Source organism: Halichoeres trimaculatus, unplaced genomic scaffold (assembly GCF_033239565.1).
Source record: "Halichoeres trimaculatus isolate MK-OKI-2021-1 unplaced genomic scaffold, fHalTri1.1 fHalTri1_scaffold_17, whole genome shotgun sequence".
In the NCBI taxonomy this organism is placed as follows: domain Eukaryota; kingdom Metazoa; phylum Chordata; class Actinopteri; order Labriformes; family Labridae; genus Halichoeres; species Halichoeres trimaculatus.
In genome coordinates this window covers 14,029,360-14,051,913 of record NW_027437195.1, presented here as the reverse complement: position 1 = coordinate 14,051,913, position 22,554 = coordinate 14,029,360, and the positions used below count along the sequence as shown (strand labels likewise).

At 42.2% G+C, this 22,554-nt stretch overlaps 2 protein-coding genes across 3 annotated transcripts; one reads left to right on the top strand and one right to left on the bottom strand.

Moving 5' to 3' along the window:
• Positions 1-366: 366 nt before the first annotated feature.
• rd3l (RD3 like) lies at positions 367-5,923 on the bottom strand. The gene is made up of 3 exons (XM_074691379.1): positions 5,538-5,923; positions 4,284-4,625; positions 367-3,769 (listed from the first exon to the last, which is right to left on the bottom strand). Exons 2-3 carry the CDS (start codon positions 4,595-4,597, stop codon positions 3,403-3,405), a joined length of 681 nt encoding a protein of 226 aa, XP_074547480.1. The 5' UTR covers positions 4,598-4,625; positions 5,538-5,923; the 3' UTR covers positions 367-3,402.
• On the top strand, positions 523-22,540 carry tdrd9 (tudor domain containing 9). 2 transcript variants are annotated; one of them, XM_074691375.1, is made up of 35 exons: positions 523-653; positions 6,973-7,055; positions 7,189-7,256; positions 8,788-9,009; positions 11,163-11,285; positions 11,506-11,586; positions 11,665-11,829; positions 12,468-12,571; positions 12,644-12,763; positions 12,937-13,021; positions 13,112-13,169; positions 13,276-13,380; positions 13,467-13,564; positions 13,647-13,778; positions 14,367-14,529; positions 14,654-14,717; positions 15,236-15,299; positions 15,403-15,447; positions 15,699-15,752; positions 15,901-16,017; positions 16,194-16,301; positions 16,456-16,556; positions 16,651-16,821; positions 18,033-18,144; positions 18,257-18,472; positions 19,241-19,330; positions 19,425-19,682; positions 20,172-20,333; positions 20,841-20,911; positions 21,000-21,109; positions 21,360-21,456; positions 21,541-21,679; positions 21,862-21,980; positions 22,061-22,133; positions 22,214-22,540. In XM_074691375.1, the coding sequence occupies exons 1-35, from the start codon at positions 523-525 to the stop codon at positions 22,310-22,312; spliced, it is 4,008 nt and encodes a 1,335-aa protein (XP_074547476.1). In that variant the 3' UTR covers positions 22,313-22,540. The 2 variants fall into 2 exon arrangements, with proteins under 2 accessions (XP_074547476.1, XP_074547475.1); XM_074691374.1 differs by having other exon boundaries at positions 12,641-12,763.
• Positions 22,541-22,554: the final 14 nt, after the last annotated feature.

Below are 22,554 nucleotides of genomic sequence, written 5' to 3'. Positions count from 1 at the left end.
ATTCTAAACTAGAGCACCTGTCACAAACACTAATAATTGTAATGGTTTGTTCTGATTCAGTTTTTCCTGGTCTTATAAATTTGTCATATGTTGTCCAACTAACTACCTCAGCAATGTAAGATAACCCCAACATGTCAGTCAAGTCGCATAAAGCATCAATAACTAACTATCCATTTCTATAATTATGATCTGACTTTTTTACTCTATTTTCTCAGAACTCAATAGTAAAGAACGCTGAATTAAATTGCGCGATGAAATTCAAAATTCTGAAAAAAAAACGGTGGAATTTTACAATAAAAGTCAGACAAAAAAAGACTTTTGGCTGCCCCAACCATTCCCATTAATAATTATATTGATAAAACTTGAAAAATGGAGTTTTAATACTCCATGAAGATTGTACGTGGAGTCAAGTTCTCATTGTGGTCTAACCGCTAGGGGTGACGTAGAGGCCGATCCTCATGCACGACGCGCCCTAACTCCACGTTCCTCGACCGAAAACTAACAATTTTCACCAAGTACAAAATGAAGAAAGTGTTCACCGCAGAGCAAATTTCGGACTGGTTCACTTCAAGCCCTGGTGGGTTCGCTGACCTTAAACTCACCGAAGAAGTGGCCGAAAAAAGGTTTGATGAACCGCCGTCACAAGACTCCAGGTGAGGTAAACCTGAGCGAAGTTAACGGTAGCTAGCTTAAAGTAGGCTAACGGTGAGCTAACAACTTAGCATCGGTAATACACGTGACCTGGATGAATATTTACTCTGACAAATTCCATTTTGTGCCATATTCACTGCACACATAATGGATACAGTATCATTAGACCCAACTGTATTGCAAAATTACCTGGCCTGTCGAAAGTGTTCATAAAACGTGTGACTTTAAGTGTAGTGATGCTGAGAATAGCTTAATACAGGTGTGTTTCTCGTTTATAGAGTAAGCTCGAGTACATAATAATATAAAGGAATACGGATTTTGTTTTGGTGTTACATGTTTCTTTTGATAATTTGATACTTTGTCCAGTATTTCTCTACTTTATGTAAAAAAGTTGTTTTCTGAGGGGTTCAAACGCATCAGTCCGTTTTTTACTTAACTGTCAATGACCTGGCGGTGCCCTGAGTTACAAAAAGTTACTTATTTTGTTATTACACTGTCCCTTTAACTTTTTAAATCTTTAGTTTTTAAATAATACTACTACGAGATATTTCTCTTGTAAAAAAGAATATGCATTATCAATGGGTGTCATATGTCAAGGGGTGAGGATCCCTTTTTAGAGCCACAAACTGTAAGATTGAATATTTTTTTAAACAGGATTACACTAAAAAAAAGTATCATTTCTTTGTTGTTTAAAGACACATTTTTCTCAGTAAAGCTTTGTGTGAACAGCCTGGTTGCTGGGACAAGATATGTCAGAGTAAAACCCTGTTTGGCTCGATTAGCCTGGTCCTGTTTGCGTTTCTACAGCCAACTGTGCCCCCTCGTGGTAGGCGGTGTGAAGGCCAGATGCTGATACTCGTATCTATTAAATAATAGTGTGACGTCATAGCAACATGACACAGTGTACCCCGCTAATAAATTCAACAAAAGAGAAAAACATGACATAGTAAACAAAAGCTGCGTTTCCACCAAGCAGTTCAGGTTGGTACAGTACAGTTAAGCCTGATCCCGTTTGCGTTTCCACAGCCCTGTGCCCTCTTGTAGTGGGCGGCCTGTAAGCCAGACGCCATAGCAGTATACCCTGCTATTAAATCCAACAAAGAAGAAAAACACGACACAGTAAACTAAGAGCACGGATGGAAAACAAGCAGCATTTCGTCCTCTCTGTGATTGGCATGTAGCCCTTTGATACAAAGTGCAATCAAGCTTTGTTTCAGAGAAGACTGTGTGCGGCCAGGAGAAATGCAGCCGCTGTCGGGGTAAGTGATGATTCTTTTGACCAATCAACGGTCTGCAGTGTGTTGCTCCACCTTCCGAGAGCGGATCAGTTCAGTCTGGCACCTATACAAAAGGGTCCCAAAATAATCGGTCGGCTCGTCTCGGTTTTTTAGGGAAATGTCCCGGGATGAGTCAGTGGAAACGCCGCAAAAAGCGCGCCGTACTGAGTAGAACCGAACCGGTCTGCTTGGTGGAAACGCGGCTAAAGAGCAAATATGGGAGGCATCCAGCATTTTCGTCCTCTTTGTGATTGCCATGTGGCTCTTTGTTTCAAAGTGCAATCAAGCTTTGTTTCAGAGAAGTCTGTGTGCCACAAGGAGAAATAATACAGCCACTGCCACACGGTAAGTGATGATTCTTTCGACCAATCAACGGTTTGCTGTGTTGTAGCTCCACCTTTCTGGGATCAGATAGGTTTAGTCTGGCACCCATACGAAAGGGTCCCAAAAAGTGGGACTGCTCGTCTCAGTCATTTGGGGATCTATCCCAGGATTAGTCAGTGGAAACGCCATAAAATGCCTGCCACACGAACCGAACTGAACCACTTGGTGGAACCAGGGTTTAATAGCCCTGGAACCTCAGGTAGTACCATGAGATTTAAATGTGAGCCCTTGATTTCAGGGTGTTTCTCAGTTACATCTGTTGCTCAACCAAGGAAATAGACAAGGCCATAACCTCAATCTCCTGACTCTGCCCCCTCCTCAGTGGACATTCCTGCTAGATCCAGGAGTTCCTCACAGTATTCCTTCCATTGCCCTTCAATAGTCAGCAGTTCTCAACTTTCCCCACAAGTTTTCAGTTTTCCTGTAAGCCAACTCAAAGCCCACAGGTTGTCTAGATGGGAGACTGATAACTCTTTACAACTCTCTGACAATACTCTTAAAGTGACTAGTCACTAGAATGACCAAGATTTTCAATGGGGATAAAGCAAGTCCAATGAGTAGGGATTGAAAACATCAGATAAAAACTTATTGTATTTATAAAATTCTGCAGATAGTTCACCTGGCCTGAAATTGTCTCCACTACTTGTTCACAGACACTTCCCTAAAATCAGTGCAGTGCAGATATTTGAGCCATCCATCTTGAATCAGTGCTGTTGTTTGTTATTCCTTGTGTACGAACAAGACCACAGAAGTTTTGAGCAGTATGTTCCCTCATAAGCCTTCTCACATATGTTCTTCTGAAATGTCTTGAAAAATTCAGAGGCGCTGTCACAGATAAACTCCAGGGCTGCTTGTTCACGCCCCTCAGAGTGTGTGGTTGTTCCTGAAGGGCAAAGGGAATGTTTGTCTGCGTCTCTGCAGGTAGGACGGGCATGCTGTGTGTAAATGGATGGATGTGAAGTCATGCTTGCTGTCCTTGTCTTGAAAATGATTTTCCTTTTCATCCTCCGATGATTTTATTCATCCTGATTGCATATTTCCTGATGTCCCCAGCTGTTTGCTTTCACACATGCAGCCTGTGCAGACAGAGCTATAGCGTAGTGCTGTACGCCCCCGTGGACCTGAGTGGAACCGGGTAAAAATATGGAAGGTCCCAGTCTCTGTTAAAGATTGACTTTGAAGTGGAGTGCCGCATGGCCCAGTCCACATATCCTGACACGGTTGGGATCTCTTCCCTTCGCTGGTCTCCACAGTTGGGGACGGTGGGTGTGACAAAGCCCTGCTTCATTTTGTAGCGACTGGTCCAAGACTCCATCAGTCGGAGCTGTGCTGGCTGCACTGAGAGGTCATCCTTTTCAGGGAAATGTTTCTGACTCAGGAAGTCCCTCAGCACCTGTTTGAAGACTGACGCCAGCTCCCAGGGTCTTATGTTGTTGGTGGCCAGCACCTCACGAAACCTGTGGAAAGAGCCACCAGTAGATTTGATTAAAAACATGAGGGAGTTAGAATGAGCATCAACAAAGAGCCAGCATCCCTCGTTGTCAGGGACGAGTGTCACTTGTTACACTGTTTGTGTAACACATTTCTTATGACATGGTTTTCTTTGGTCGTACGGTTGTGTAAGCGCTGTGGTGACCCAGCAGTGAGGTTTATGGTAGATAAAGTAAGTAGGTCACTGTGCTCAACCATGTAGAAGAAGCTTTTTAATATTATTACTTAGAACAGAGAGGATGAAAACCCTGACAGTCTGGCCTCACTCAGCTTTACAGGGAGCCCTTCACCTTCACACCCAGCATCACCCCCTTTATGACACTAACACAGAATGGCTTTCTTGGCAGCCCGCCCTCCCTCTCTTCCCTTTGGGTCTCTGCTTCGCCTGCTGTCAGGCTTTGTGTTGTTGCACTTGCAGCTAGCCACTGTTGACAGCATGCTAATGTGAAGAGGGAGCTCGGCACAGCTGCTTACAAATACCTGGAGAGCACAGCGGCTGCATGGACCGGGGGGATCTGTGCACACAGGAACTCCAGCTGGTGGAGCTCAGATGTAGGGATCAGGGTCCGTAACCTTGGGTACTTCTGGAACCAGCGTAGACCCAGGGCGCTGTGGGTCAGCCTGCTCTCCTGCTCCAGCTCCCTCGCCAGCCGCTCGCGTTCCTCGACATGCCACAGAAGCTCTCTGATCAGCATGCGACTGGGCACAAGCTCAGAGGTCTTCAAAGGTGCTTCTTCACTCTCAGCCTCTGCCTTTGTTTCATTGGACCATTTCATCCAGCTGAACAGGGGCATGGCGGTCAGAGTACACAGGCCTGAAAAACTGACGAAACAAGAACATTTAATGTTCAGCATCATGAAGCCACGACCTCCCCTCTACATGCTTTAAGTCATCCAGGAATCGGGTATCAGTGGATCGGTGCCCCTCAAATCTGGATAGATATCGGTGGGAATGGGCTGATCCATGGTGCCGATCAAGGCAACCAGCTTTCCCCCTTTTCTTTTTACCGGCGCTCTTGTATACTTAGAATGTTACCTCTGATGCACTTTTGTTTTTTTGCTGAGTAAGTGGCCTACAGGGTAAAAAATATTATGATTGAATGTTAACTTCTGCACATTCTAAAGCATGGTTTTTACCAAACTGATGGTAAACATTTAAATATTTTAAAGTTTAAATATTAACTTTAGTAATTCCATATACTTTTTTAGCCTTTTCCCTAAAACATTACCAGTCTTATCACTCAGTAGAGCATGCAGGACCAGAAAAGTTGGATCTGTGCATTCCTAGTTCTGTCGCATCTTTTGAAAGTCTTCTTTTGTTCAGTAAAATGAGTCTAAATAATTAGATCTCTTGTTTGCAAAAAGAAGGCTGCGAAAAAGCATTTGAGCTGAAAACGAGGTCAAATTTTCAGCATCAAAAAGCACAATAAAAGCTTGTTAAAAAAAGCAACCTCAGTTTGAAATGGATGCTCTTGTTGCCCTCAGTGAAGTGGAACTTAGTAAAAGGTGATGTTAAATGTGGAAACAAACACCTGGGGTTCAATGGTTTACACAGCCTTTGGGGTCAGAGGTCAGCCTCTCTGGACAAAAACTGCACGTGTGCTTTAACACACCGTGATTACCCAACGTTTGATTTGAATTGCAAATACTTTTTACAATAACCAACACTAACAGCAGATCATTCAGGGATGCACTTTTATCAGGTTGAGAAGTGAAAGGAAGGGTTTGTACTTACAGGTGAAATCTGCACTGATGTGAAGTTTGTCGTGAGATTTTTCAGGAATCAGGCGTTTTACTGAACACATCCTCCAGTGAGTTGTCTCCAGTTGTAAGTCCATGTGAACTTCATCCCCTCATTTGGTGTTGATGTCTCCCTCAGTGTCAGATGGGTTTCATCATGTGTGTGTCTGCAGCAGTCCTCCAGTGTCCTGTTTGCAGGAGGAGATTTTCCTCTTTGTGTTGTAGTTATTGTCTTGTCCTTTCTGTCCCTCCCACTGCTCCTGTCATGCAGGCTTTTTCCTTTGGAGAGTTAGTCACACAGCTAACTAAGAGCTGTCACCTCTCCTCGCTCTTCACCCCACTCTCCTCTGTGCAGCATGCAGCTTCAGTGTGAGGTCAGCTGCTCTGTAGCTCGCAGGAAATGTGTGCACTGGAGAGAAAGCAAGAGGGCGTGAGTGCATGTGTGTGCACGAGCCGTGGGTGTGTTTTATTTGAGCTTTGCTTAGTGCTGTCATGCTTCTGCTTGGGAAAAAAATCCTCCTCTCACTTAGAGAGTGAGAGGCAGAGACAACTGGGCCTCTTTTCCTTTGCCTTTTCCTTTGCCCTATCCTTTTCCTTTCCTTTCCTTTCCTGTCCCTTCCTTTTCACTTTTCCTTTCCTTTCCTTTTCCTTTTCCTTTCCTTTCCTTTCCTTTCCTTTCCTTTCCTTTCCTTTCCTTTCCTTTCCTTTCCTTTCCTTTCCTTTTCCTTTTCCTTTTCCTGTCCTTTCCTTTTCCTTTCCTTTCCTTTCCTTTCCCTTTTCCTTTTCCTGTCCTTTCCTGTCCTTTCCTTTTCCTTTCCTTTCCTTTCCTTTCCTTTCCTTTCCTTTCCTTTCCTTTCCTTTCCTTTCCTTTCCCTTTCTTTCCTTTCCCCTTTCCTTTCCTTTCCTTTCCTTTCCTTTCCTTTCCTTTCCTTTCCTTTCCTTTCCTTTCCTTTCCTTTCCCTTTCTTTCCTTTCCCTTTTCCTTTCCTTTACTTTCCTCCTCTCTCCTCTCTGTTTGGCCTTGTAGATCTGACCACATGGTAGAATGAGAGGAAGCAGAGAGTCAGCTCCACTGGTGAACTTAGAGTGAAATTATAAGCGAAATAAAGACCTAAGCTAGGATTTTGTTCTTTAAACGTGAAAAAAAAAATCACACATTTAGAGAACTGCTGTATTATCCTGTGTGTGAAGCATCAAGTTACATAAAATGCTGCAGCAGCCCGTCATTAGCCTCAGCAGTTGTAGCTGAAATGACAACAGCTGACAAATATCATCATGTCACTGATACAACCTCAAACAAAACAACAGCACAAGTGAATGCAGTAGAAAGTTAAGCCATAAGACAAACCACTCAAGCAGCTTTAGCGTTCACATGAGCCTTTTATTTCCAGCACTTGTCTCAGATTTTAACCCACTTTAACTTTGTTTCAGCCCCTGTGAAGATCCTGATAAAAGCAGCCTGAAAGAGACGGACTGTGATGGAGAACAGTTTCAAAAAAGAGACGCTGCAAGGAGTGAGTATGAAGTTGATTTAATTCTGTGTCTGCTGTTTGCTTAATCAGGCTCACTCACACAGTTTTGCTTGCAGGAATCTGTTGCAAAGGTTTTAATGCTGTTTGTTGCCTTTAATTGTGTTTTTTTTATCAGGTACCACTCCTCCTACACTTGCAAGCTATGAGTACCCTGACTTGCCCATAACAAAATACAGACAGGAGGTAAACTGTAATATCTACCACATCCACTCAAACACAGAGTCTGATAGTTTGAAAGAGACCTCTGGCTCTCCTGAAGCACTTTGTCTTTTAGTTTTTGAGCTCTGTAGTTATTGTTATGTCCGCACTTAAGCTTTCACTGTTGGTTCAAGATTAGTGGAGATGAGTGTTAATGCAGCATAACAAAAGCTCACTTTAAATTCAGTGATCTCAGATTTTTTGGTTGGTTAAAGGTGCTATGAGGAGTATCTATTTTAACTGGACTCCCTCGCAACCTTCTGGCCTGGAGTCTTTGCATACTGTCATAAATTACTCTTAGCGAGGTGTGTGTTTGTTTTGGAATTAAATAGAGATCTGGTCATAACAAATTTTCCTTGTTCAAGACAACTTTTTACTGGATACAATGCGCTGAGGTAAGGGACTTATCATTATTATTGATAAACTTTCAAGTTTACAGACCACTGCAAGACAACTGTGAGTTGGAATAAACATTATCACAAAGAGTTTAGCCCCTGTGTTATAGATTAAAGGGATAGTTCAGTTTTTTTGAAGTGGGGTTGTATGAGCTCTTATGTGACCACTAAGGACATTAGATACAGTAGAAAGTTGTCTCCTCTCCCTCAGGAAGATACAGACTGTAATCGATGGTGACGAGGATATAGACGCTAACAGGGAGAGACGGTACCAAATTCAAAGGCTATTCCTCTCTGAACTAAAATCAAAAAGTAATACCACCGTTTAAGAGTGCGCTACATAAAATATTTTTTAAGTAAATTAAGTCTTGGGAAATATAAAGATTTATCCGACCTAACTAACTGGTCATGTATCCTTCCGCGCAGCGCTAGTGTGCTCCGTCCCCCCTCCTCCTTTCAGCTGTAGGGAATTTAAACAAGCTATGCTTTGGTTGTAGCCTCGTGTAAGTTTGATCAAGTATGGTAATTCTTTTGTTTGTACTCTAAGGATTGTGAGGCAGAGTAGGAAATTTAAAATGAGTGACTATGACAGCGACGATGAAGTTCCATTTACTTTGGAACCAAAAGGATACCTGCATGAACCGGAGTACACAGAAGAAGAGCTGCTACAGATGGCGACTGAAAGGAATACAGAGAAAACATCCGCGGACACTGGACATCAAGATAGAGTCAGAAATACTCAGTGGTATAAATGTCTGAGCCGTGGATGTCTCCTCTGTATTCCTTTCAGTCACCATCTGTAGCAGCTCTTCTTCTGTGTAGTCCGGTTCATACAGGTATCCCTTTGGTTTCAAAGTGAATGGAACTTCATCGTCGCAAACTCCTCACAGCCCCTCTCATAAAGTTGTTTGTATGCCCGTGCTATCTCTTCTGAGAAGATTGTTCTTTTTGCAGACTCTGAGGTGTTACTTGCACCAGCTTTATGTACTGGTCAAGCAGTTTCATTAAGAATCCTTGTATTTCTGTCTCATTTATTGTACAAGTAGACTACAGGAGTGTAGTAGCAGATGTGTAACTGCATGTTTTCTGCTTTCTCTGTGTTTTTGTGTCCTTGCCTCCAGCTGGTTTCTCTTATAGAAAACAACTCTGTAGTGATCGTCAGAGGAGCCACAGGCAGTGGCAAGACCACCCAGCTGCCACAGTACATTTTGGACCATTACAGTGAAAAGAATAACTTATGCAACATCGTGGTCACCCAGCCACGCAAAATCGGGGCAACGAGTATTGCACGATGGGTTGCCGCACAGCGAAAGTGTACCTTGGGTAGTCTGGTGGGATATCAGGTTAGTGCAACGCTTGGAGGATTTAATTCAGCTATTTAAATCAGGTGCAAAAAGGAGTCAGATCTTCTGGTTTCATGAAAAATATTACATAATATTAAGAATATCACTTTAAAGAGAAAAAATGACATCCTTCACATTCTACAAAGAGTGTTTGTTTATGTTGTCAAGCTCTTGTCTGTTCTAACCACGATGTCAGGCCATGTTTTACAGAAACAACACAAACATCACGTCTAAAAATAACTGTTTTCTCCTCCGCTTGGTGCAGCCCTCTGGAGTTAAGTAGGATGTCACTGACAGTTGGAGAAAAGATAAACTGATACTGTTTGCCAGATCTATTAGTGTTCACCACAGGGAGGTACTATTTAAAGAGTAATAAGAACTTAATACCCATTTCTGCACAGTTGTCTGTTTCACCATCACAGCTCTGTTTAACTTAATGATCTGTGTTTGAGATAATAATGTTTTTAAACAGTCTGCCTTAAACTGTTCACCTCGCTCGTATAGTTCTTCTTACCCACTCACACACCCACACCGCTCCTCTCACTGCACACGGCCGCTTGCCCTGAGCCGCCTCTGTCTGTTTCACTCCCGCCCTTATCATCAACATGTTTTTAAAAGTCACCGAAGAACAAATTTAAAGTTCTGCTTCACCTGCATGGGATGATGTTTTCACACTAGCACAGAGGTTTATCAGGTGAAGCCCTTTCCTAGGCCGTCGAAACAGACAAGGAATGGGACAGCCTGAGAAAAACAACAGCTTTAGCAGCACACAGAGGGGGCTTGTGAGGTGGATGTATAGGTGTTGCTCGTTACGATATCTGTGCCATGGAAAAAACAAACATTTACAGGAGGAGTACAGCAAAAAGCAAGCCAAGATGCAAATTAAGAATGGTATGCTAGATGTTCTTTGGGTGGGCTGCTGTACTGATGTCTGCCTGAAACTAAATTTAATGCTCAACATATGCAGCACAAACCTGCTTTTTTACATTTGTTTTTCCTGTCTAATATTGCTTATGTTACTGCGTTAAGAAAGACTGTTGAAGAAAGGGTTTTATTTCTGGCCAATCAGATACAGTTATGTAAGTTTTGCACTCATTCTTATTCAAGACATGTAAAAACTTTAGGCCTAAAGCTGTAGTAGAAGAGCCGAGCACTCATTTATCCTGTTTGTGTTATTCCAGTGCATTAGTCATGCAAACTTCTTGTATATTAGACCACAGATGGAACCGAAACAACCATAGAGTTGCACTGCACTGAGCTGATGCATTCAGATTACAGTAATCTCAATCTGTGCTTAAAACTTGGTCCGAAAAGGACCCAGCTTTGGAATTTTCAAAACCAGAAAATAATAATGTTTGAGGTCAAAAGGTTACAATGGAGTCTCCTTTATGTGCAGTGTTTTTATGTAAGCTCAGGCCATTTTTCAAATACCTGGTGACCAAAGAAACATCTAATACACGATTCTAATAAATTCCAATTGTGGGTCAGTTAGCATTAAACAGCACAAGGAAGATTTCTGGTGGTAAGTTGTTCAAGAGGACGACTTAACTGGCAAAGAGGGCTTAAGTTTCACTACATTTCATCTTACCAAAGGAAAAGAAAAGTAGGCAGCATAATGCAGCTTATGTGGGATTTTTTAGCAAAGGGAAACACAATGTGCATGGCCAATCACATCAGCAAGGAGCAAATGAAACCAAAATGAAATACCTAAGAGTTCCAGAGACTGAACAAACACAGTACCACGGCTGCTGTCATTCTCTACTCAAAGCAGCCACTGTAAACCAACCTTAGCAGCAAATCCCATAAAGTCATAACAGTCACCAAATGTTGAAAAAAGCCTGTGTTCAGTGTCCAGTGTTATGTCACATCATCCATGTTCGCTGAAGAATAGAAATGCAGCTTTTTGTTCAGAAATGGTCACTCGTTGAGCAACAAAAGCAATACAGTTCTGTTAAAAGCATATTGTTGCATCTTTCCACGAAATAACAGAAACAAACATGTAACCTCACATTAACTCTCAATTTTTTAAAGATCTGAACTGCAGAGATAGTCGCTCACTGAACAGTTTCAACGAGCAACGAAAGCAACAAGTTCAGATTAACGTAAAGTATGTGCCATCAGATTCTCAGACCAGTTATACGTTTATGTTCCAGGTGGGATTGGAGAAGATGGCTACTGAGCACACACGGCTGATTTACATGACGACGGGAGTTCTGCTGCAGAAACTGGTTGCAGCCAAATGCCTCACAGAGTACACCCACATATTTTTGGATGAGGTGCATAAACACAACACAGATTTTAATTTGCATGTCTTGATAAACAGGTTTTCTAAAGTGAGTTTGTTTTGTGTGCTTCTTTTAATTCATTGCATTGTGTACTTCTTTGCAGGTTTAGCTGTAGTTTCTTTTTTATTATTCTGTTACTCTTTGAACAGTTTTAGACCAGTGTCAGGTGTCATTTAGCCTCGTTAATTTTTGCTTTACTGTTTTTGCCCAGGTTCATGCACGCACCGAGGAGATGGACTTTCTCCTGCTGGTTTTGAGAAAACTTCTTCATTCCAACTCTCGATATGTCAAGGTAAGTCTGGAATAAACTAAAATTTGCACTGCTGTCCTCCCGCTGCATCTCCTGAACTGTTCTGAATTTGTTTTTCAGATCATCCTCATGTCAGCCACCATCAACTGCAGAGAGTTTGCAGAGTACTTTGGCACCCCAGTTCGGGGCAAGATGAACCCTGCCTACGTGTTTGAAGTGGAAGGAGCACCTTATACAATTGAGGAGTTTTATTTGGATGACCTTAATAAAATGTTTCCATACAAGGTCAGGAGATAGTGTTTTGTTACTGCAGTGTGTAGAGGTCGACCGATATGGGTTTTTTGGGGGCCGATGCTGATGCTTTCCAAATTTGGGCAGCCGATGCCAATATGCATAGCCGATTTTTCCAATTTGATATTCAGGCCGATTGTTAAATAAATATATATTTATCACATTTTTGTGAAACGCAGCAATTTCTGAGCAACTAAAGAAAAAGAAATTACAACAAGTTGTGTCCAGTCCTCTGAACATTTATTCAGCTTTCAAAACAATGACATATTTTGTCTGAGTAAACACACAATGTAACAAGCAGTAGTAAACATTCACACTCTTCTTAAAATGTCAAAAAAGAAAGTTAAACTTATTAATATAATTTGAACAAAAGTATGTAATGTATCCAAGTGGTTCCACAAGTTTGAGGTGCTCATCTTTTTTGTGCCTGATCAAAAATTGCATCATTTTATACAACGGATCAAAAATCGGCTTTTTAAAAGAAAATACGGCTGATGGCCGATAGAGACAAATGTCCAAATATCGGCCCGATATATCGGCCGGCCGATATATCGGTCTACCTCTAGCAGTGTGACTCTGTGTCGACTTAAAACAGTCAATGCCTGATTTTCCTGTGTCTGTGTCCTTATCAGGCCGAGTCACCTCATTCAGACGACCCGTACATTTCAGTGGAGATGTACAACCTCGCCATCAGTCTCATTCAGAGCTTTGATGAGATGGAGAGCAAAGATTCCTGGTGAGCTTTAAGTCTTCATCTCCAACAGGTGAGCAGGTCCAAAAACTCATTGGTGTGTTTGTGTTTTAGCAGCAAAGTAGAGAAAGGCGGAGGCATGACTTCATCAGAGCGGGGTAGTGTGCTCGTTTTCCTCCCTGGCTTACATGAAATATGCTACATGCAGGAGGCTTTGTCCAAGCTGGGCCTCAAGAGGTGAGTCTTTTTCCGCATGCCTCTTTGTTGGTCTTCACTTTTTATCTGTGAGCTGCCCCCGAGTTTCAACAAACTGATGGACATAATCTTCTCCAAAAGTCGTATCACTTTTAATCAGTGCTTTAACTTTTCACAAACATATAAATTACAGAGATTTTCTATTTGTTGTTCAGGTTGCAGGTTTATCCTCTCCACTCCAGTGTCACTCTTGAGGAGCAGAACGGTGTGTTTCTGCTCCCTGTCCCTGGATACAGGAAGGTAAAAACCAGAGAGCTCATTCTTCCTCACATGCATGTTTTCACTGACGCCATCCTGTGTGATTCACTGACCATCTCTTCATCCTAACAGGTCATCCTCTCAACCAACATCGCTGAAAGCTCAGTGACTGTCCCTGATGTCAAATATGGTGCCGTCTTTTTCTTCTCCTCAGCATGTCTCTGTCTCTTTACTTTATAAATGCGTTTTATTTAAGTTACAACAATTATTAATGTTAGTCGTTTTTCTTACCACAGTTATTGACTTCTGCCTGGCCCGTCACTTGGTCTGTGACCAGGAAACCAACTACCAGTCTCTGCGTCTCACCTGGGCATCCAAAACCAACTGCAATCAGCGAAAAGGTGCAGTACTTCCTGCAGATAACTGGATTTCTTCAGTGTTCACTTTTTAACTTTAATCCTCATGTAGTCATTCTTCTCTCTTTCAGGCAGAGCAGGTCGGGTGTCAAAGGGCTATTGTTACCGCCTTGTTACCAAAGAGTTTTGGTGCAATGAGATCCCAGAGTACATGATCCCTGAGATGCTGGTAAGAGAACTGACAAATATTATTGTTCCTTTGTTTAAAACTGCTGTAACTGTGACATATGTGCTGCTTACCTTTCTCTCAGCTTTCCCCACTGGCCACCATCATGCTGAAAGTGAAGCTGCTGGACATGGGAGATCCCCGTTCCCTCCTCTCCACTGCTCTGTCTCCCCCCAACCTGAGTGACATAATGAGGACGGTGCTTGAGCTTAAAGAGGTAAAAAAAACCTAATAACGATGCAGATGGGTGAACTAGAGACTGTCTACACTAGCAGTCATGAATGTCTGGACAGTCTTTGGGCAGATAGCTGACCACTCAGCTCTGTCACTCAGTATTAGACCTGTCCTTTCAAAGGAGCTCAGTGTCTACCAGAGTTTGTCTCATCCAGTATTTGAGGTGACTGTTATGAAAGGTGGTGCTGTGTCGTTAAAACATGTCCGTTAATTCTGGTTTCTCCCAATCACTAACAAAACATATAGAGATACAGATGACAACAATACAAGAGACAACATTTTTTTAAGAACGCTGACTACTTTGTGGATATACTTTTTAAAAGCTTTTCTGAAATCTGTATCCAGCCTGATTTTTTTCTAAGGAGTTGAAGAGCTGTGGAGCCCCTACAAATAAAAACATAGAGAGGTGTAAATCACCTTGAAAGACCTCAGCTAGGACACCAGCTGTGGTCATTTTTATATAATGTAATAATCTGGAAAATAGTCAAGACCAAATAAAAGCAAGGAGTGGATTCACTGTGCAGGATATTAAGCTTTTTGTCATTGTGATAGCTGCATGTTTGCTTTGTAGGTGGGTGCACTATCTGCAAAAGGAGACGGCAAAGGCTACAATGAGGATGGCGAGTTAACATTCCTTGGCAGAGTGCTGGCCCATCTACCTGTTGACCTGTGCCTGGGGAAGCTGATTGTCCTGGGTCACGTATTTGGATGCCTGGATGAGTGCCTCATCATAGGTCAGTATGTCATTATACTTGTGTTGCAGAGTCTGAGTCCTGTCTGCACACAATGTAAACATGTTTATGTGTATGTAGTGACCTATTTAGGCTCTGTTCAGTAACATTTTTCTCTTCCCCTCAGCTGCATCACACTCTCTGAAGAGCTTCTTTGCCATCCCGTCCTTCCAGCAGCTTGCTGCCCACAGGTGAGTCACATCCAGAAGCTTCACTCATTTACTGACTAACAAGCTGTCAGCACAAATCAAAATTGTGTACGACTAAAGTGGCACATTGTATTTGGGACATTTGCATCATCACGTATTTGAAGGTTGTCAAGACCTCTGTTTGAACCACTGACTCACATTTTTGTTTTCATTTTCATAAAAAAGTTGAGTTGAAAAGACACCAAACAGTACAAAGAGAGGCTCAGCCCAGACATGCTACATTCTCTGTGCAAATACAAAACTCTGAGAAATCCGTACGGACTAGTCAGACGTCTCTTTAAGCTCTCTTTTAGTGCACAGTCTGCTGTTCAAGCATGATTTTCTATGAAGTCTGGTTTCTTTCTGTATTTTTGTTTTTGTTTTGGCCAGCAATAAATATTTACACATAAACCCTTGAGATGCTCCCATCAGCGTGCTGTGAAGCAGCTGCAAATTAAATTCTCTGTTTTTTTCCACATTTATTTTTTCTTTGTGTACTGAATAATGTTTTTGTGCTTCAGGAGCAAGTTGTCCTTTGCCAGTGGTACACCAAGTGACTCCATATCTTTTGTCAACGCCTTTAAGGTAATGTGCGTGTGTGTGAGAGATATCAAGCTGACAGAAATTTTCTTCCTTAATGGATATACATATTTGCCTGACGGCCTTACTTGTTGTTTCTTTCTCTCAGACATGGTACTCTGCCAAAAAGAAAGGACAGCTGAGACACCCCAAGGTGAACAGAACAACAACCAAACAAGCTCCCACAAACATGAAAAAATACACAGATGTTATTTCTTACAGGCCAGCAAAGAAAGCTAGTCAAGTGGTACCATTTTTTTTTTTTCAATTTTAGATGGTTTAATACATTTTCTGCAGTGGAAGACAGGTTTTAAAGGATATCTCAAAGTACAGCACTCAGCAATTTTCTACATTTTTATGTTGAAATGTTACATTTTCTTTGCTGTGGTTGCTTCCTTCTCTCAGGACCAGCTGGACTGGGGAAGAGAGAACTTCATTCAGATCAAGAGGATCAGGGAGGTACTGACATGAAGCGAAGAGCTCAGTCACAGGACTTCATGTAGTCACATATCTGGTATCTGTGTCTGGCAGTGAGCAGAGGGCATCAATGTTGCACTCTATGGTCATGTGTCACCAAGAACCTCATCTCCATTACCTTACTGTCCAGGTTGCAGAGCTGTACGAGGACCTGAAGAAGCGAGTGTCTCAGTTTAACATGCATGTGCAAGAAAACACACAACCTTTGGATTACACCAGCACACACAGGCAGAAGTTCATTCTTCAGGTCAGAGTCATAGTAGATTTGTGCATACCAATGGATGTGCTTTTTAAATGTCTGTTTATTAGTTCTACTAGAGGCTGCGCAGTCCACATTTCAGTTCCATTATTGACTAAAATTAAAACACATTCAGACGGTAAGTCAGCAGAATTTTCTTTAAGATTTCCCTTAATGTGTCACAGGTGGTCATTGCTGGAGCCAACTATCCAAACTACTTTGTCCAGGGGGAGATCAGTGAAGACCTAGCCTCCAGAGAGATGAGTGGCTTCAACCCCAGAACCACAGTGATGGTACAACCCTCAGTGCTCTGAACAAAGACCCTCTTCATTGTTTTTATTGGCACTTAACTGCTGTGTAATGACCATCACAACCAAACCAAGTGTTTTTGTTGTTTTGGCATGTGTTGAAGTGTTGAACTAACACTCGCCCACATGTTGCTTTCAGTTGAGAAACCTTCCTCCGTACAGTTTCCTGTACTACAAGCAGCTGCAGTCTCTGTTCCGCCTGTGTGGACAGGTCAAAACCATTTCCTTTGAGTGCTCCAGGTAGTTCAAGCCACTGCAGCAAATCAGATACTTCTCACCATCATAAAATAGTTTAAGAGTGTGCTCTGATAATTGACTGTGTTCGTCTGCTCAGAGCATATGTGGAGTTCTACAGGACATCCCAAGACTCTGGAGTACTGCCAGAGGTGGCCCTCGCCCTCCTCATGTCTCATCAGAATCCTCCCATGCAGCTGTCGGTCTTCTCCATCGGGCAAATAGAAATGTGTGCTGGGAGCAGGAACATAACACACATGAAGTATGCACGGTATGGTCCTGCTCATACTGAACAGAAACCTACTAGTTCTTTCCCAGCTGAGGGAAATCAGATACACTGCAGTAATTTAAAAGATCCTACTCTTACTGTCTAAGATTAAAAAGAAATAAGCATCCAAAAGACAGAAAAGTTCCTGTTGATTGAAGAATGGCAGTACTGACTGTTTCTTTGCAAAGTGGAAATCCCTGCGTCACAGGTTACACTGGTCAGTGCTTATCAAATAAGTCTTTATTTAATCTGACGTCCTAGTGCTCTGTACAAACCCTTTCTTTAAGGGAGAGACCATACCCATTTCTTCTAGGGAGGCACGGTATTATTAGCATCTTATTGGAATCAGACGATATTGGTTTAAAAATAAAGTATTGGATATCAGCCAACACACCAAATCCTACTGATGTAATAAACTGATAACATAATAAGCTGAAGCTGCAGACTTTTGCACTTTTGCTGAATTTTTTTGCACAGTTCAGATCGAGTAGTTCCATATTTGGCTCCTGTTTTGAGCTGAAGTTGAATTTAAGCAGCACTCTGTAAGGTATATGTATCTGACTCACAAGTAAACTATATTGTACAATTTGGGTTTAATTGCTGTACAGTTGCACTTCTCATATGTTCCCTGTGAACAGAGGTTATGTTGACTGACATCAATTATGAAATTGGCCAAATTTGCCCTGGTTGTGGGTAATGTTATGATTTTCTCAAGAAGATTATCCTTCTTTTTAAAGTTATGTTTAGAAAGCAATCTTAATGAATGAATATACAGCTTTAAGTATATATTTTTCTTATTCTGCTTAAGAAATAAATATTACATACCAAATGAGATAAGAGTATGCACAATAATAGGATGTGCTACTTCAAATACAGAAATGAGTTGATAATCTCTGCAATTATGTGCACAGAAAAAATATCGGTAGCGGTGAAATGAGTGGTTAAATATCGGATATCGGCAAAAAATCCACACCCTTTTTACGGTAGGAGGTAGGAACATAAATGACTTGGCAAATTTTTAGCCATCAAACATTAACACTGCTCTCATGGTTACTTTTCAAACATCTAAACTCTGCTCACTCATATTTACAATGTTATTCGTAAAATCCATCATGCAGTCTGGTTATATATAGTTCCCACAGAACTCACAGAGCCACAGAAGTGAAAATGAATGTATTAATTTATGCTGAGGCCTGTTTGCTGTTGCTATGCAGGGTCAGTGTTGACCTCCAGAGCCAAACCGTCTCTCCAGTTGGAGTTGTGAGCAGCGCCATCAACCCAGACAAGCTGCCCCCCAGACGCTTGTTTGTTATTTACATCACAGAGGTGAGTCCTTCATAGATATCCTGGTCCTACAGAAGTGAATTCTGCCTGTTTTAGCCTGAATGTCTGATTCTGTAACTGAAGTATCCGGCCTAAGCTCTGATCTGTGCTGCAGGTGCTGGAGGTGGGCCACTTTTGGGGCTTCCAGGCAGATGAAGCCAGTATGGAAAGACAGCGCAGACTGACAGCTTGGATAAACATGCTAACGCTTCAGCCTGTCACTGTGTCCCTTTACCCAAACCTGCTGTGTCTGGCTCCTTTTTCTGAGGCCAATGAGCAGAGCTTGTACTACCGGGCTAAGATCCTGCACATTCGAGGAAGCACAGTGGAGGTAAATTCAAACAGGGTCTGGTAGTAATAAAATGAACCCAATCTATGGTCTCATTACGAACCTAATTTTTGTTACCTTTTTAGATTTTTACATCATTCCTATAGCAGAAAGAATGTCTTTGTATTACTTTTTCTGTAACAACCTGTTCTCAGATTGTAATGCATTTTTGCCAAATTAAGATGTAGAGTCTTTGCAAACAAAAAATCTGTCAAAAGTCAATGAAATCTAGCTGGTTTGAGAAAAAGAGTCTTTGTGAAAGGCCTTAGCAAAAGAAAATCTTTGCAGTGGGGCAGTGGAGCAGCCACAATATCACTCTTTGAACGTATGACATCATACATTTGCCTTATTCATTGTGCATTACAGCTGGCTGTTCAAAGCTTGTTGGAATTCAAAGTGACACAGCGGCAGAGGCTCCAGTTTTCAATGCCACACATCATCATAATAATGCATGTGACATTATCCAGTAAACAAACCTGAAGACAACACATTGCAGGTTGTGATGCTCTTCCAGACAAATTAATTCCAGCCACTGGCATCATACTAGGTTAATCTAGGCTGAACTGCTAACAGGACTGTGAACAGGGGGTAAAAATATCTAAACCAGAGGGAACTATACAGCGACATTGAAACTGCAAGTTGTGGACTTTGCTGAACCCATTTCCCATAGAGACCCCCCAAAAATAGTACCTTTTAAACCATTACACTATGGGCTACACATAAGTTGAAGGCAGTTTCTACTAAATATAAAAGATTTCACTTCATGTTCAGGTGTTCTTCTTGGACTTTGGCAACACAGCGGTTGTTGACACCAGGAGCCTCAGAGAAATCCCCCCTGAACTTCTGGCTCCCCCATTCCAGGTAGCAAACATTTTTAACTGCTCTTCTCATGAATCATGCACACCTACTCCATTGTTCATACTATAGCCAATCAACACTCTACCTGTGGTCTCAGGCTCAGGAGTTCCAAGTTATTGAAATGCGTCCCTCAGCTCAGTCCATCATCCTGGGAAACCAGTGGAGCAGCAAAGCCCGCAACCGCTTCAACTCTCTGGTGAAAGGTCGTTCGCTCTGCGTGTCCCTGTATTCTATCCTCCATGGTGTCATGCGTGTGCAGATGCTCATCAACACAGAGACGGCAAACACCAATGTGCTGGACATCTTGGTGGAAGAAGGACACGCTGTGAAGGCTGAAGAAAGCTTTGACTCCAAGGTGATGCTGACATCCCACTTTGATTTGTTTTTTTTTCAGTTTGCAAACAATTAATTCAGTCTTAACATGCCACACTTCAGGTAATTACTCAACGTAGTCTGTCTTTGTTCAGTTTTAATTCAAACTGGAAATAAAAGCGTCACAACACCTGTTTAAAAACTTCTAAAATAAAAAGCAGAAAACTCTCCCTACCTGCTGTCACACTATGATTTGGGTATAGATTTGCTTGTGTTTTCTGTTTATTATGTTGCCCACGCAATGACGCTGATCAGTGTTCCTTTAGGAAACTGCAGTACTTCTTTGTTCCAGCAGATGGTGCAGGTAGATACAGTGACCAGCGTTGCTCTGGTCTAAATGAAATCGGGCGTGAATCTTAAGAATCATTGAGTGTCTTGTGGCCTAGGCTAGTTACTGTGCTACAAAACCTTTTATGATGCATTACTATGGTTGTTATAGAAAATGACCTTAGTCATGACTGTCCTTTTGCAGAATCACCATGAGGCCCTGATGTCGGTCTACAGAGACATGGAGGCAGGTTCTTACATTCCTAACACAGCAGGCAGCTCCTGGAAAGATCGCAAAAGAGAGGAGAAGGAACTCATCGACAGTCTGCTTGATCACTTTTCCAGGAGTCGTCAGCCGAGTCTTCAGGCAAAGATAACACACCCCACAGCATACAGAACACCTCTATTGATGTTATACTCAAATCCTAAAATCTTTAGATGATTAACTAATGTACTGATAAAAAGGAAGGTATGTCACCAGGACATGACGTTCCTAGAGGTCTGTGGCAGACACTGATACTGATACTGTTTTGCTTTTTCAGCTGACAGGATTTATATGTTTCATCAGAAAGAAAATCTTTCCAAAAAAACTCCCTCTTGAAATCCTTAGGACTAAATCTATTTCATATAGTAAGAATTTTAAAAGATGGGTCACAGTTGTTGATATTTAGGTGTCACATGGGTTATGTCATTTAGCTTTCAGTCTTTGTTTTTCTCAGTTTGTCCAGGAGATGGAGCCATTTTCACAGCTCCATCCATGTGTCATATATTCAGACACGCCTAATGTGGACAGGGCGACTGAAGCTGACTGTGTCACAGTGACCACATTAGCACCACATGTGTCTGACTACAGCCTCCCTTATTAACACTACAGGCTCATCTGCACGGACCCACCAGTCCCTACAAGGTCAACTTCCACAGCATGAGCCACAAGACTTACTGCAAGTAAGTACTTCACTACTTTGAGTGCAAGACAAGCTTGCAGGTTGGCACTGCCCTGCCCTCCTTTGCTCATGAGTGTGCCATCCTGCAGGACAGTGTCCATCGAGAGAAGCGGCATCAACTCTCAAGCCCTCAATGAAAACCCTCAGTGCAAATATCAGAGGATGCTGGTGGCTGGAACTGTGTCAGCCAGCTCTTCAGGTATCACACTCAGCATCTCATTGACACTAGCTGATGAGAGTCCATATACTGGTAAACCGTGAACTTTAGCTTGCAAAGCTCAAGTCTCCACCACATTAGACTAATATTGTTGCTAATAAAGAAGACACATAATTGTTTGCTGGGAAACCTTAAGAACGTTGTTACATGCCTCGACTGCATTTTAAGCTCACAATTATCTTTACTGTCCACATCAGTGACTGTAGAATTGAAAGATGTGGTTTTGTCGCAGGATCACGGATCTTACTGAGAGATACCTCCATCATGCCAGACATCCCTGGACTTCCTGCACTGATCACCATGCTCTTCACCCCCATCATGGAGCTACGGTTAACAGATGGACCAGAAAGTTGGCACCTCAAAGGCAGAATGATGAACACTGGAATGTTAATACCTTTCTCACTGTGTTGCAGCACTGATGAAGAAAGGACCTGCTACACCGGCGCCCTCTGTGGCTTGGGCTGGAACAGTCAGACTCAGGAGGGCATTCTACCCGAGCACGAAATTGAGCTGGCCTTTGACGTGAAGTTTGATGTTGAAGACATCACAGAGGTAAAAAGTGATATATGTCCACAGAAACAGATTTATTTAAATCTTTTCCTTTCTGATAACTCTGTGCCTGTGATACTGGCTCTGGCATTCTAATGATTCTATAACTGCTCCAAAGCCACTCTCATATAATGAAGATTCCCCCTACAGTGACACTAATCACCTGTTTTGTCCTTGTGTTTTAGATAAACGCTTTGAGAGTGGCCGTGAACCGCTTGGTGTGCGGAGGAGCCTCTGGTACTCAACATTTGCGCCCTGAAAGGATCGCTCAACTGCAGGAGGACTGCCGGGACCGCCTCATCAGGTCACATACACAGTGCCACTAAAACAGTTGATTTATCATATGAACATGTTTTTTTATGTGTTTTTTATTATGGATTGTAGACTTTTCATCAAGTCTCCATCAAGAGAAGCTTTCACCCCAGTGTTCAATGAGAAAGTGGGGAAATGGAACCAGGTAGGCACACAGTAGGGCTACTGCACGCATCAGCCATTACGTTTGAATTGCTGTTAGATGTCTGTGTTTTGGACCTGCAGGTGGATCCTGCTCTGAAGATGGATAACGTTGCGCCTGAAAGTGCAAAGACCAGAGGTGTTCTTTTCCAGTTGCATCCTGTCACCCTCCTCAACGGCTAGGAAGCCACTGTTCTTTTTGGTGGCCTTTTGTTAAGTGTTACTGGGAATAATTTTTCACCATGAGCAGTTTGCTAAAATTTTAATTTCATTTTATTAAAAGAAGGGTCATTTGTTTTTAGTTCAAAAGGTTAAAAAAAACTTTGATGGAAAGGTTCGGTCCTTGAGCAGTGAGGAATTAAAAATAGTTGGTAGCAACAGATGAGGCTTGTCAATCAGTCTTCATTCAAACATAGTCTCATTGT